The sequence below is a fragment of the Mus caroli genome, chromosome 16 (genome assembly GCF_900094665.2).
Source record: "Mus caroli chromosome 16, CAROLI_EIJ_v1.1, whole genome shotgun sequence".
NCBI lineage: Eukaryota > Metazoa > Chordata > Mammalia > Rodentia > Muridae > Mus > Mus caroli.
In genome coordinates this window covers 7673481-7687503 of record NC_034585.1, presented here as the reverse complement: position 1 = coordinate 7687503, position 14023 = coordinate 7673481, and the positions used below count along the sequence as shown (strand labels likewise).

Below are 14023 nucleotides of genomic sequence, written 5' to 3'. Positions count from 1 at the left end.
CTCATACTCCAGTTAAAAGCTCCATGAGATTCTAATTATAAGGATAGCTGGCTAAGTGAGCATTAAAAGGCCAGACTACTTGCAAAATCTTATCTCTGTTTTGTTTGGAGATTTTAAACAGATGTTGTTCTTGTCTCACAGTTGACTAGGATATGGAATTAGTTCATAGTTTCTATGCAGCTACTCTTAAGAATATTCTGAGGCCTTATAATATTGCACAATGAGGACCTGGCTTTTCTTGTCAGTTTTAGTTTAGCTTTTGACTTGGTGGTTAAGAACACTTGTGCCTCTCCTACATGACTCAGGTTCAATTCTAACACCTACATCAGTTGGCTCACAGCTGCCTGTGTCTTCAGTTCTAGGGTATTTGAAGCCCTCTTCTGGCTTCCATGAGCATGCCCACACATACACATAATTAAATAATAAAATAATTTTTAAAGGTTTATTTCGTGTGTATGGGTGTTTTGTGTGCTTGTATGCCTGTGCACCAAATATATCCTGGTGTCCACAGAAGGATGAAGAGGATGTTGGGCTGCCCTAGGACTAGAGTCACAGATAGCAGCACTGGGTAGATGCTAGGAATTTAACCCAGATTGTCTGGAAGAGCAGCCTGTGTGCTTAACTGTTGGGACTAAACTTTGATTTTTTTTTTTTTTTTTTGCAAGAGTAGCAAGTTAACTGGAGCTACCTCTCCAGCCCCTACAACAAATCTTTATTTAAAACAAAACAACCAAAATAACAGCAACAAAAACCCTGGAAATATACTCCTTTCTGATTTATTTAAGTCTTTTTGGTTTTTGGTTTTTTTGAGACAGGGTTTCTCTGGGTAGTCCTGGCTGTCCTAGAACTCTCTATAGTCAAGGCCTTTTTAAATAGAAAATATTTTAGCTTACTAATGTTGCTTTTTTTCCAGTGGCCCTGTTGCCAGCTTCAATACCTCTTAAATTATTGTTATTGTTAGAAGATTTTATTCTCTTGGGTTGCTGGGTGGGGTAGTGAATGCCTTTAATCCTAGTACTTGGGAGACAGAGGCAGGTAGAGTGTGTTTGAGGCCAACCTGTTCTACATTGTGAATTTAGGCCAGCAAAGCATACATATTTTAAGAACAAAAACCTAATCCTTAATTTGCATTATCTTTTAAAATAACTTAAAATTCATTTATTTAAATTGTTTTATTTATTTATTTATTTATTTATTTATTTATTTATTTTCCTTTTGAGACAGGGTCATCCTGACTAGCCTAGAACTCACAACGTAGACTAGCCTGGCTTGGGACTCATAGCATCCACCTGCCTTTGCCCCTTGAGCACTGGGATTAAAGGTGTGCACCACCACATTTAGGTTAAAATCGTTTTTAGAAAAAAAATATTTTTGTCGTGTGTATGTTTGTGTGAGTCTGTTTATGTTACTTGTTTATAAGTGCCTTTGGAGGCCAGAAGAGGGCACTGGATTTCCTGGAACTAGAGCTTCAGCACCATGTGTGTATAGGGACTAAACTTGATTTTTTTGCAAGAGTATCAAGTGCTCTTAACTGCCAAGCCATCTTCTCTCCAGTGTCTGAGTTTTCTTCTTTGAGGTAGGGCTCTCATGAGTCCCAGCCCAGCCTTGTCCTCCGAGCACAGTTGAGTCTGATCTAGGGCCAGTGATCCCATCCCTCACCTCCTCAGTTGTTTGGGGACTTGAGATGAGGGCAATGCTTTTTTTTAAAAAAAGATTTATTTATTATTACACAGAAGTACACAGTAGCTGTCTTCGAACACACCAGAAGAGGGCACCAGATCTCATTACAGGTGGTTGTGAGCCACCATGTGGTTGCTGGGATTTGAACTCAGGACCTTCAGAAGACCAGTCAGTGCTCTTAACCACTGAGCCATCTCTCCAGCCCCCTTTGTTTTTGTTTTGAGGGGTCTTGGAAGTAGGGTTAATAGTTAGTCCAAGCTGACCTCAGACCCTCAGCAGTCTTACTGCCTCAGTGCTCCTATAGATTGGCAGTAGCACCTGAGCTACTGGAGGTAGTTCTCCAAACTAGTGAAAAACCTGATGTCAGGCTTAAGTCAAAGCTTAACTCTGCTACTGCCTAACTCTATGGCCTTGGGCTGATGATTTAGCCTCCTTATTCTCATTTATAAAGCAGAAATAATCTAGATAAGCCAAATCTCTAAGCAGTCAGGAGGGCAGAGGCATAGTGAGACTCTAAGAAAACAGAAAAACAAGTAAAAATTAAGTAAAAAAGAAAAAAAGAAAAGAAATCACCGGGCGTGGTGGTGCACGCCTTTCATCCCAGCACTTAGGATGCAGAGGCAGGTGGATTTCTGAGTTCAAGGCCAGCCTGGTCTACAAAGTGAGTTCCAGGACAGCCAGGGCTATACAGAGAAACCCCGTCTTGAAAAACCAAGAAAGAAAGAAAGAGAGAGAGAGAGAGAGAGAGAGGGGCAGGGAGGGAGGGAGGGAGGGAGGGAGAGAGGGAGGGAGGGAAAGAAAAGAAAGAAGAGAAGAAAAAAATTTAAACCAATCTTATCAGTAAAAATATTTTGAGGAAAATTCTGGATGTTAGGATTGCAATAAAGACTTTAAATGTTATAATGATAATGTTGAAATACCTTATTCATGAGGATTTTTTTTTAATAATTAAGAGATAAAAAGTGATCTGCAGAGATCAACAGCTGCCATCCTTCAGTCTTGCCCTATTGGCATGTTTGTAGAGTACTTTGCCCAATCTTGTCTTATTTATCTTCTAAAAGGGAAAGGAAAAGAGAAATGAGAGAGGAGCTACAAAATAACAGCACATAGCATTAAAGCTTCAGCAATCTACATATGTGGCAAAGATGGATCTGTCTTCTCCTGAGAAAGTGTGAGAGGCAGCTCTGTCATTCTTCAGCTGTGTCAGAGGAAGGCTTTGTTCCTTTGGTTTTGTTGTTTATTTTGAGGCAGGGTTTAAGGCTAGCCCACACTGGCTTCAAACTTGCTGTGTAACAAAAGATGACTTTGAATTTATGGATCCTTCTGCCTCCACCTTTGTGGTTCTGGGCTTATAGGACAGGCATCAACACTCCTAATATATGTTGAGCTGGACATTATCCCAAGGCTTCCTGAACCTTAGGCAAGCACTTTGCCAACTAAATTACAGCTTCACCCCTCTGCTGCATTGATTTTTTTTTCTTTTAAAATATATTTAAAACTGGGCACTGGTGGTCAATGCCTTTATTCCCAGCACTTGGGAGGCAGAGGCAGGTGGATCTCTTTGAGTTCAAGGCTTTAGTGGTCTACCTACTGTGTTCCAGACCACCTTGGGGTCTCACAAAAACCAAAACAACAACAACAAAAAAATCCATGTGTATGGTTTTGTGTGTGTGTGTGTGTGAGAGAGAGAGAGAGAGACAGACAGACACAGAGAAAGAGAGGGGTGAGAGGTGGTGGTGTCAGTGTCACACAGGAGTGCATTTGAAGGTAGAAACTTGCAACATGCACATATGGCTGTCCAAGGCCATCTTTGGAAATGAGTCCTCTTCTTCCATCATGAATTTAAAGGATGAAACCAAGGGCGGGAGTTTTGTGGACTAAATGCTTTCTTGAGCCTGTTGTTGGCTCATTCTGCTTCACTTCTTACAGAGGGCACATGTCATAGGTAAAGGGCTTAGCTGTCTTCTCTAAATATTTGGCTAGACAATCCCTCTGGTACTCTTGCCTTCAGGGGTGTTTAAAGGTTAGAAAAAGTTTTCAGAAGGTTCATAGATTTCTGGTCAAGGAAGTATTGTGTTGTCTCATGTTTTTGAGATGATGGTCTGTGTTGCCCAGACTGGCTCTGAAGATTCTCCTTCCTCAGCCTCTCTAATAACTAGGACCATACAAGAAAGTAGTAACTCAGAGATGTTACAAGTCCTTTTTATTTATTGTTTCAGTGTTGCTAGTGTATCTGTACCAAAGAGAGAAAGGTGTGCAAATTCTTGGTGTTTTCTCTTGCATCCTTAGTATTTGCATTTCAGTGATACCGTCAGAGATCATGCATGGTCTAAGTGTTGGCCTGGCCCTCCTGTGTGGTTCACCAGTGTGGAACCCACTTATGTAGAGTGATGTACCTCAGTAATTTAGTCTTTGAAGCAGTAAACAAATGAGTGTTAACCAGAGGGGACTTGAATTTTAGACTTCTGTTGTCTTGAACATGACCTGCTTTCTCCTAGAAGCTATGAGTGACATTTATGTGTTTGTGACATCTTTGTTAGACTTTTTAAAAAAATTATGTGTATGAGTGTTTTGCCTTCATGAATATCTGTGTACCATGGACATGCAATTCTTGTGCATGCCAGAGAAGGTGTTGGGTCTCACAGGGCAGGAAATATAGGTGGTTGTGAGCTACCATGTTGTAAATCAAAGCTGGGTCCTCAGGTTTGTCATAGTGGCAGGCTTTATTGATTTGCTCATGACCACTGTAGGTATATTTGTGATATAGGTCCTCTGTACAGACCAAGAAACCAGGTAAGCCAGGAGCAGTGGTGCTCGCCTTCTGTCTCCCAAGTGCTGAGATTAAAAGGCATGCCAGGCAATATTTAGTTTCTTTATGGCATTTAAAATCCCTTTCCTTCCTTCCTTCCTTCCTTCCTTCCATCCATCCATCCATCCTTTTATGACAAAGATTCAGAAGGTGTTGGCTTTTTAATTTGGCTATAATTTTATTTGTTTTTATGAAATAACAAAAGACAAGGCCATGGCTGTCAGTGCATATTAAAGCAACAGTTTGCTATTTCTGGTTACTGAGTTGTCAGGATTTATTATGCAGAATGGGAGTGACCTATGTATGATAATCACGAAACTGAGATTGTAGGATCTTAGAATTTTCTTCCTAGATATGCACTAGCATAATGCTAACTTGAACCTCATGTGTGTAGCTAGGAACTGCACTGAACTTTCCCAGGGGCACAATAGAGGAAGATGAGAGCTTCAAGTAAGTCATGTCCGTACAAGCGTATTAGACTGTGCTTCCTCCAGTTCCTCCTGCTGTAGCACAGACAGCTCTTCTTGCCGACTTGTTTATAGACAGGCAGATGTGGTCAGACAGAATGTGGGTCTTAGTTATTTTGATGGTCTTGAAGTTGATTGAAAAAGGAATAAGACTGAGTAAGATGAAGTTTCCACTGGTTTTATGTCTTCTAATTTTAATGGGGTTTTGTTGTTGGTTTTGTTTTGATTTTTTTTTTTAAAGGTATTGTCTCTCCGGTATTGTCTCTCCGGTATTGGTAGCTTCCCTGTCAAGTGCTTTATTTTTAAATCACATCTGATTTAAATCATCTGATTTTTACCTTGCAACCTACCTACCAAATGCCAATAAATAGTACTGTTATTTAGAACTTTTATCTTATATTTGTGCCAAAATAGTTTCTAAACCTTTTTGTGAATTTCTGTAATTTACTTAAGATGAATTATTTAGCATGTATCTATTAATTTATTCTTATGATAAACTAAGTTGTTTTAAAATTAAGCAGGATGTAAAAAGGCCTAGGAATCTTAGAGGGAGCAGGTTAAGTAGGGTGTTGATAAATTGTTAGGTGAGAGAAAACCTGAGATTTTTGCCGGAAAAACTTCAATGCTCAGCTTTTATTCACAAGTCTGTCTGAGTGTTGAGCAAGTATGCAGCATTTCTGTCAGTTCATAGTTTATCCTGCTGTGACTAAGAAGACTTTATGATGAATTAAAATCAAGGCAGAAATGGTTTTAAGTGCCAGTAAGTAAACGTGCATCAAGGGGGCTGGAGAGATGGCCAGAGGGTAAAAGCACGGGCTGCTCTTCCAGAGGGCTCTGGTTCCATTCTCTGTATCCAGACGGTGATTCACAACTGTTGGTACCTTCAGTTCCAGGGCATCTGATCCCTTCAGGCACCAGGCATACATGTAGTTCACATGCATGCATGTAGGTATTCACAGACATATATGTCAGAAAAGAAAATTGTGGAAAGGGGGGGGGGGATTTTTAAAGAAACACTTCAAGGTAATTGCTAATTAGGCCACTAGAGGGTGTGTGCTATCTGCCAAAATCTACTCTAGTCGCTAATGGTGCCTGCATCCGTAACAGTTGTGTTGCAGGAGGTATTGAGGATTGCTGACCTTCTGTAAGTAGCTGGCCTCTGCCTCCTTGCTAAAACAGCTACTAAGAGTCTACATCGTGGCCGGGCGTGGTGGCGCACACCTTTGATCCTAGCACTCGGGAGGCAGAGACAGGCAGATTTCTTAGTTCGAGGCCAGCCTGGTCTACAGAGTGAGTTCCAAGACAGCCAGAGATACACAGAGAAGCCCTGTCTTGAAACCCCCGCCCACCGAAAAAAAATAAAATAAAGAGTCTACATTATGGAATGGAGTTAAATCACACAAAGTGGGTCAAGGGATAGCCCACCATGTGTCTTGTTTTTTGCTAAAGTTGATGAAGGAGCTTTGTCAAATGCATGTTGTTTGCTCTGTGACAGGAGCTCTGAGGGGGAAGTCTAATTATGACAAGATAGACGATGCTTCATAGAGTGACAATAAACGGGCAACCACCCCCCAGTTGCTGGGGTGGAACTTAATACTTCCAAGTATGCAAGGGAGCCTCAGAAAACAAATAAGAGGTACTAGGCTGATGTCTGTGTGAAACTTTACAATGTAGCTTTATGTAAAAATAGGGCCTGTGGGGCCTGGTAGTACACACCTTTAATCCTAACACATTATGGAGAGGTAGAAACATGTTGCTCTTGGTGAGTTCTAGGTCAGTGTGGTCTATATAGCTAGCTCCAGGATAACCAGAGACCCTGACTAGAAAAGAGAAGAGAAGAGAAAATGGGTCCTTGTAGATGTAATCTGTCAAGGGTCTTATGAGTAAATCATTCAGAATTTTGGATGAAATCCTAAATCTAGTAACTGGTATGTTGATGGAATAGCAGCTGGTGTGGAGAGGACTGTGAAGGCTGAGGCTGATACTGGAGCATTGCAGACTCAAGGAAGGGTGGGCCTGGAACTATCTGGAGCTGGAAGAAGCAGGAAAGACACCCCACTACCTCACTCACACACACAGACCCAGTTCTCTAGAGAGCAGAGAAAGTGATTGCTATGGTTCTGAGTCACCGATTTGTGTCAGACTGTAAGTGCCGTGAAGTGAGAGTAATGATCTGGGAACAGGGGAGGGATATAGCTGTTTTGGAAAACAAGAAGTCCTCACTAGGAAAAGATCCTAGACAAGATGAAGCTTGTATGATCTGACCAGACCAGACCAGACCAGACCTGAGGAAGCTAGACAGAGAGCCCCCAACGAGTACTGGAATCGTTTGGTCAAGGAAAAAGGACAGTGGAAAGTGAGGTTTTCAGGACTGTCTCCATTATGTCTCCAAATGACACTGTCAGTTGGCTGAATGAGAAATGGGCTGTTGATGGATAGTGGTGGTCCATGCCTTTAATTATAGTACTTGAGAGGCAGAGGTGAGCAGATCTCTTGACTTTGAGGCCAGCCTAGTCTACAGTGTGAGTTCCAGAATAGCCAGGGCTACACAGAGAAACTCTATCAAAAAAAAACTAAAAGAAAAAAATAAAGAATAAGAAAAGAAATAAAGATAGGCAGCTGGTTTGTTTATTGGGGGAGCTGGTTAAGTCTCTGGGAATAAGAAGGACATCCCCAGAACCTAAGCCTGCTGTCTGTGGCCCAGTACCAGGTCCTTAGCTTTCTTCTCCAGAAGGGAATCTGTGAGAGCATTAAGTACAAGATTGGAGTTGTCTGTTGCAAGCTAGCTCATAGATGCAGCTAAGCTCACAAATGCTCAAGTCTACTAAAGTTTGTATGTAGATATATCTGTTCCTCACCCTTGTTTTTACTCAGGTGTAAGCAAGATGTGAAAGGAATTGAAATATGTGTAGCTAATTTATGTTATTTTTTAAATAATGACATAGCTTCTGTTGGAGAGACAATGCAAGTTTGGGGAACTGTAGATTTTGCTTTACCTACAGCATGACCAGAGTTGTTTCATTATTTTGAAGTATTAATATTAGATTATGTTATCAAGCATATCAGTTCTCACAACCTAGTACAGACTGTACTATCTTAGCTAACACTTAGGATAGACTATACCTGTTATAATTTAATTTAATTTTTTTATTTTTAGTTATGTGCATTTGGGATGGCATATGCACATAAATACAGGTGCTTTCAGAGGCCAGAGGAAGGTGTTGGAGGCCCTGGAGCCTGAGTTACAGGCAGTTGTAAAGTGCCCAGTGTGGGTGCTGGGAACTGACCTCAGTTCCACTGCAAGAGCAGTGTATTCTCTTAACTGCTGAGTTGACTTTGCCATCTCACAGATTGTGTTTTAAATAGGTAATATTTTAGAGTTTAGTCAACTTTTAATCACCTCATACAGTGTGAAGCTTCGGTTCTTCATTCCTTTGACAGTGAAGAATGAGATGATCTTTGCTGTGTTCTCCATTGTAGTGTTTGGTGAATTTCCTTGCTCAGACTACTTACTTGACAGTTTCAATGTCGGTTCCTTCATCCAGACAGTATGTGCTGCAGCAGTAGAACTGGGAGTGTAGACATGAGTTAGAGGGCTTGCCTACTACACACAAAAGCCCTGGCTTTGATCCCCACCACTGTCAAAAACTAAAACTTGCTGCAGTAAGAATAAACTTTATACTTACATGCTTTTAAAGGGCACTGCAAATAGTCCAGGAGTTTTTCATTTTCAGAGATTTAGTGTGGAAGCTGATAAAGACTGTTCAGTGGGTAACGGCACTTGTCCCCAAGCCTGACAATCTGAATTTGATCTGTGCTCACATATCAGAGAGAACTGACTCCTCTCTGAGTATTGTCTTCTGACCCCAAATGTCACCACAGCATGTAGACACTCACTCATATGTAATCAATATTTGCCATTAGAAAGAAAAAATTTAGTTGAGATTTTCCTTGAATCAGAGCTTGTATTCTGCATATGTTCATTTTATACATATGTAATTGCATGCATTCATGGATATAGATAACATATCTATGGTCATAATACACATAGCCATTTCCATGAACCTCTCTAAGGTAATGTGATGTGGAGGAGAAATAAAATCCACATGGAACATTTACTTATTAATATTTGGAACTACTTTACTCCATTGGCTTTAGTTTAGGAGAGTGATCAGAAATGAAAGAAGTTTAAATGAGTCATTGTAATAGTTTTTATTTTTGGACAGCATAACAGTTCCTAGAATTTCTGAAAGGTTGTCTTATGTTCATGATAGGAAAGCTTATTCTGTTATGGAATGGCTGGAAATCTTAAGAAGGTAAATGTGCTCTGTTGTAACTCTATTATAGGCTGGCTTGTTTAAGGAGTTCTGAAGGGGTAGGACAAAAAACAAAACAAAAACAAAAACAAACCATTTTTTGTACTGGGGCTGGTGTTGCATGGGAGAGTGTGTCCTTACCCATGTAGGAGGTGCTGGGTTCCATCCCCAGAACTGCAAATGACACGAAACAACAGCTTCCTTATTTCCTCAGTTTGAGAATAGGCTATTTGCTAGATTTTTTCTGGATGTTAGGATTAAACATTTCATCTTAGGGTTTGGTTTTGTTTTCCAGATGAAGACTAGTTGACTTAATTGAATCTAGAGAGTTAACCAAATAGTTTTAGCTTGAAAAGAAGAATCTTCAGTATAGACCAGAAACGTCCTCTTTCGTGCAGCATACTACTAGGGAGGGATGTTGGGGGACACGGTGGATTTTCTGTCGTCTGAAACAGTTTCCTGCAAGCCAGGCTGGCCTCAAACTCATACATAATAACTTGGAACTGGGGCTGGAGGGATGGCTCAGAGGCTAAGAGCACTGACTGCTCTTACAGAGACCCTGAGTTCAGTTCCTAGCAACCACATGATGGCTCACAACCATCTGTAATGAGATCCAATACCCTCTTCTGGAGTGTCTGAAGACTGACAATGTACATAATTCATATACATAAAATAAATAAATCTTTTTTAAAAACGGCAATGTGGAACTCTTTATCTCTTGTTTTTACCACCATGCTGGGCCTTTTCTTTGCTTATTAATTTTATTTTTACTTATTTTTATTTTTTGTGAGAAGGTCTCACTGTGTAACCCTGGCTGGTCTTTGAACTCACTGTGTAGAACAGGCTGGCATACTGTCTGCCTTCTGAAGGCTGGAATTATGGGCTTGAGCCACCATGACTGGATATCATTGGTTTTAAATATTATCAACATATGAAATTTCTGTCTCAAATTTTTGAATCCATTTTTTTCCCTAAGTATCTGACTTTCTAGTTACCTATAAGAGCGTGGTGTTGAGGGCATCAGAGCTAAAGGGCTCATCCATATCAGACCCTATAAGTAAGCTTTTCCTTCACTGTTACCATGTGAAGAATTAGCACTGCTTCCAGTAAGAAACCACTGCTTGCATGATCACCACAAGGCCATATATTTAGCTCCTGGAGCCTGGGCTTGAGCTTAAGTCTTCTGGCTATAGCTCTATCATTCATTCCTCAAGACTCTCATGACTGCTAGGGCCTTTAGGCAGATGTGATTGCCACAGAACCAAACCAGACAGGGGTGCTGTGGCACCTTCAAAGACAGCAAGCAGAGCAGATGTATGGCAGGGAACAGCTAACTGCTTTGGCATATGGAAGGCTATTCTGTGCTAAGCTTACAGGACTAGATTAGGCAGATGGATTGAGTTTGAGGATAGTGGAGGAGGGCCAGGGTTTCTTTGTAGCTAACCTGACCAGAGAAGGCCTTGCCATTCAGTGGTATTGGATGTGGAGAAAAAGAAGGGACCAGGTTACAGGTGAGGCCAAATATAACCTGACTTCTACCAAAGGGAGAAAGTAAATTTAGAGAGGAAGTGACTGATAGTGAAACCCAAGAAAGATACAAATACAGCGATGCTACTGGTCTAATATAACCAGAGTACTGGTGAATACTGGTACAATATACCAGAACTACAAAGAATGAGAATCTGAACCTGTGGGGTTTGCTGCCAGGGAAGGTCCGCTTAGGGTTGGGGGAACCCAGTGGGAAGGCTGCTGCACTCCTTCCCTCACCCCAGGGTCTGGCTGAATGGAGAGGAAGTTCACCTCAGCCCCCACACAGCCCTCCTCAGGTGGTCAGATTTAGAAATGAAATGTGGCAGTATATTCACCATCCATTCCTGGCATCACACGATTTTCTATACTTAAGATGCTTAAGATAACAGCTATTCATCATTCAGCTGACAGTGCCTATGTCACCAACTGTACTCTTGTCCCTGCAGCCTGGAGTACTCGGATACTTTGAATTCAGCGGTTCACCCCAGCCTCCTGGTTACTTGACCTTCTTCACCTCAGCACTGCATTCTTTAAAGAAAGGTAAAACTAATGTATATTAAGACATTGGCACATTAAGCAGAGATGTACTGATTTTTATAGGTTTTGGCATATAGTATCTTTATGATTATATTTTCTAATTTGCTAGGACCCTTTTCTCAATGTATTTTTAATGAATTAACTCTCTCGTTTAACTTTGATTAATAAAGCATTGTACTGTACCAGATATTCTCTTGCTAGGCATGGTGGTGCATGCCTTTAGTCCTAGCACTTAGGAGACAGAGGCAGGTGGATCTCTGTGGGCTCCAGGCCAGTTTGCTCTACATAGGGAGACCATGCCTAAAAATAAATAAATTAATAAAATAATCAGGTCTATTGTTTATTAGTTGTAGCATATTATTATATAGAGTTTGACCCTCTGGTGCCAAACCATGTTCTGTTTTAAGTTTTGTTTGTGCTGTTGTTATGTTTTATGTGAATTGACAGGTTTTGATCTGACTCATTGCTTACCTAGTCAATAGTTGACTATGCTGTGCTATATAACTCAGGGCCTTTCCTTCACAGGGTGGTTTCCAGAGGTCACAGGTATGCCACGGTACATCATGAGTCTGCATCAGTCTCACTCCACATCTGTGTGCTACTCCCATATCCTCTTCCTCTTTCCATATTGCTTTGTGTTCTCTCAAGATCATGGCCGAGTCTGTCTTGTCAGTTCTGTTGAATACATCCATCGACACACTTGTCTCTGATTCTTCACTCATTCTGGACTAGACAGAGGGCACTTAGCTGTTTTTAGTCTCTGCCCTCCTCTTCCCATGATACTTTACAAATGTTAGTCCTTTCTAGAAGGCAGAAGAGCCCTGAGCCTGTTAGACTCTTATTCATCCCTCAGGGTCCAGCTCAAATACCAGTGTCCAATGAGCCCCTTCCTGAACCTAAACTGTTCCTTGTTGTTTCTCCCTAGTAATTATCACAACTTCATGGATACCTTTATGAGTGTAATTATAAAATAATTTGTTGAATGTCTTTTTAAACTTAAGTTTCTAGGGGTGGGAGCATGAGTTTTTTTTCCTAGTGGCTGGGTATTTGCCAAGTGAGTGATCTCTTTAAATGCTTTTACACATTATCCCAATAGATCAACCATCTATTTTTTTTTTTAAACTGGGTGTTAGATTACTTCAGGCTTAAAAACTTACAATAGTACATCATTATTATATCAAACAATTATATGACTAACCACTTTACTGTGTATTGTTTTGGGGTTTTATGCACAGAGAATTGACTCTGGGAGATACTAAGGGGGAAAGTGACCTGTTGTGTAAGTGTGTCCTGTCTACTTGAAAGACTGAGCTGCTGAGCTGCAAGTGATTGACAGGGCTTAGTAAATCCCCACACTAGGGATTGGACCCTCTCCTCTGACTTACGCCCTTTCACTGAGCTACATCCCCAACCTTCTTCACTGATTTTATTTTGAGACAAGGTCTCACTAAGTTGTCCAGGCTGGCTTTGAACTTGCAGTTGGTCTACTTTGGCCTGCCACGGAGGCGAGATGGCAGAGCTGTATCATTAGATTTAGCTCCAAGTTTGAATTCTAAAAATAAAATACAACTTAAATAAGTTTAGAAGCACACATTTAAAGCTCTTCATGAAAGAACATAAATAAAGTTGTATTTGAAAGGGTATTCAGTAATCCCTAAAATGAAGGCAGCATTTAAATTCTTCAGCTGAAGGGCTATTTTGGGATCATGAAAGATTGTTTTTTGTTTTGATTGCTTATATTCTGTTATGCCACATTAGTAAGAAATGAGTCATTTATCTTCAACTGCTTTTTCATTTGCAGTTTTTCATATGGAAAAGCCTTTCCAGATACAAGATGGCAGCCTTCCTTCCCTCCCTTTCCTTCCTTCAAGCTAGATGAGAACAAAACAGGGATAAATGACATGGGGGGGAGGGTGGCATTTACAGTCTGAGCTACTCAGGGAGCTGAGGCAGGGGGACTCATTTGAGACTAGTCCTAGAAAACAGCAAGACTCGCATTCCAGTACAAAAATGATAAAACAGAAACTGGGAGAAAGGTATAGCTGGTAGAGCCTCCCCTCTAGGATGCTCAGGGCCCTGGGTTCTTTCTCCGTATCACAGAAGCAAACCACACAAAGCCAGATACCTCAGAAGTGCAAGATGAACATGCTTGGTAATTCCCCTGCACCCTGCACCCCGCACCCTGCCATCTCTGATGACATGTGTGGTTGGACTTACCTTTTCTCTGTCCTCCTACAGTGCTTCTAGCCAGGTCTTAGAATCCTGCTGCATATAGTGTTAGGAGCTGAGATTCACACTTGCTCATCCTAAGTGACTAAGTTCCCACTTACACTTAATGAACTGTTTTCTTAAGAAGAAGACACGTTTGGAGTTATTTTTAACTTAATCTGTATACCCTGAAGGAGAACCTGAGATGAGTCTTACCCTGAACATCTGGATTTGCCACCCTCTCCTTTTCTCTCGCTGACTCTAGGAGTTATTGTCCTTATTGTTAATAATAGGTCACATAAGAGAAATGTGTGCATGCTTTTTTTAAAATTAATTTATTTTTTATATATGTGAGTACACTGTCACTGTCTTCAGACACACCAGAAGAGGGCATCGGATCCCATTACAGATGGTTGTGAGCCACCGTGTGGTTGCTAGGAATTGAACTCAGGACCTCTGGAAGAGCAGTCAGTGCT

The 14023-nt window shown here is 41.0% G+C and overlaps 1 protein-coding gene across 4 annotated transcripts in view; it reads left to right on the top strand.

The window, feature by feature from the left end:
• Positions 1-14023, top strand: part of Txndc11 (thioredoxin domain containing 11) — a 59663-nt gene that overhangs the window by 18620 nt on the left and 27020 nt on the right. For all 4 annotated transcript variants that reach the window (XM_021184570.2, XM_029470298.1, XM_029470296.1 and 1 more), the window contains one exon: positions 11249-11342. In XM_021184570.2, the coding sequence (XP_021040229.1) occupies positions 11249-11342 (94 nt within the window). The remainder of the gene's footprint in view (positions 1-11248; positions 11343-14023) is intronic.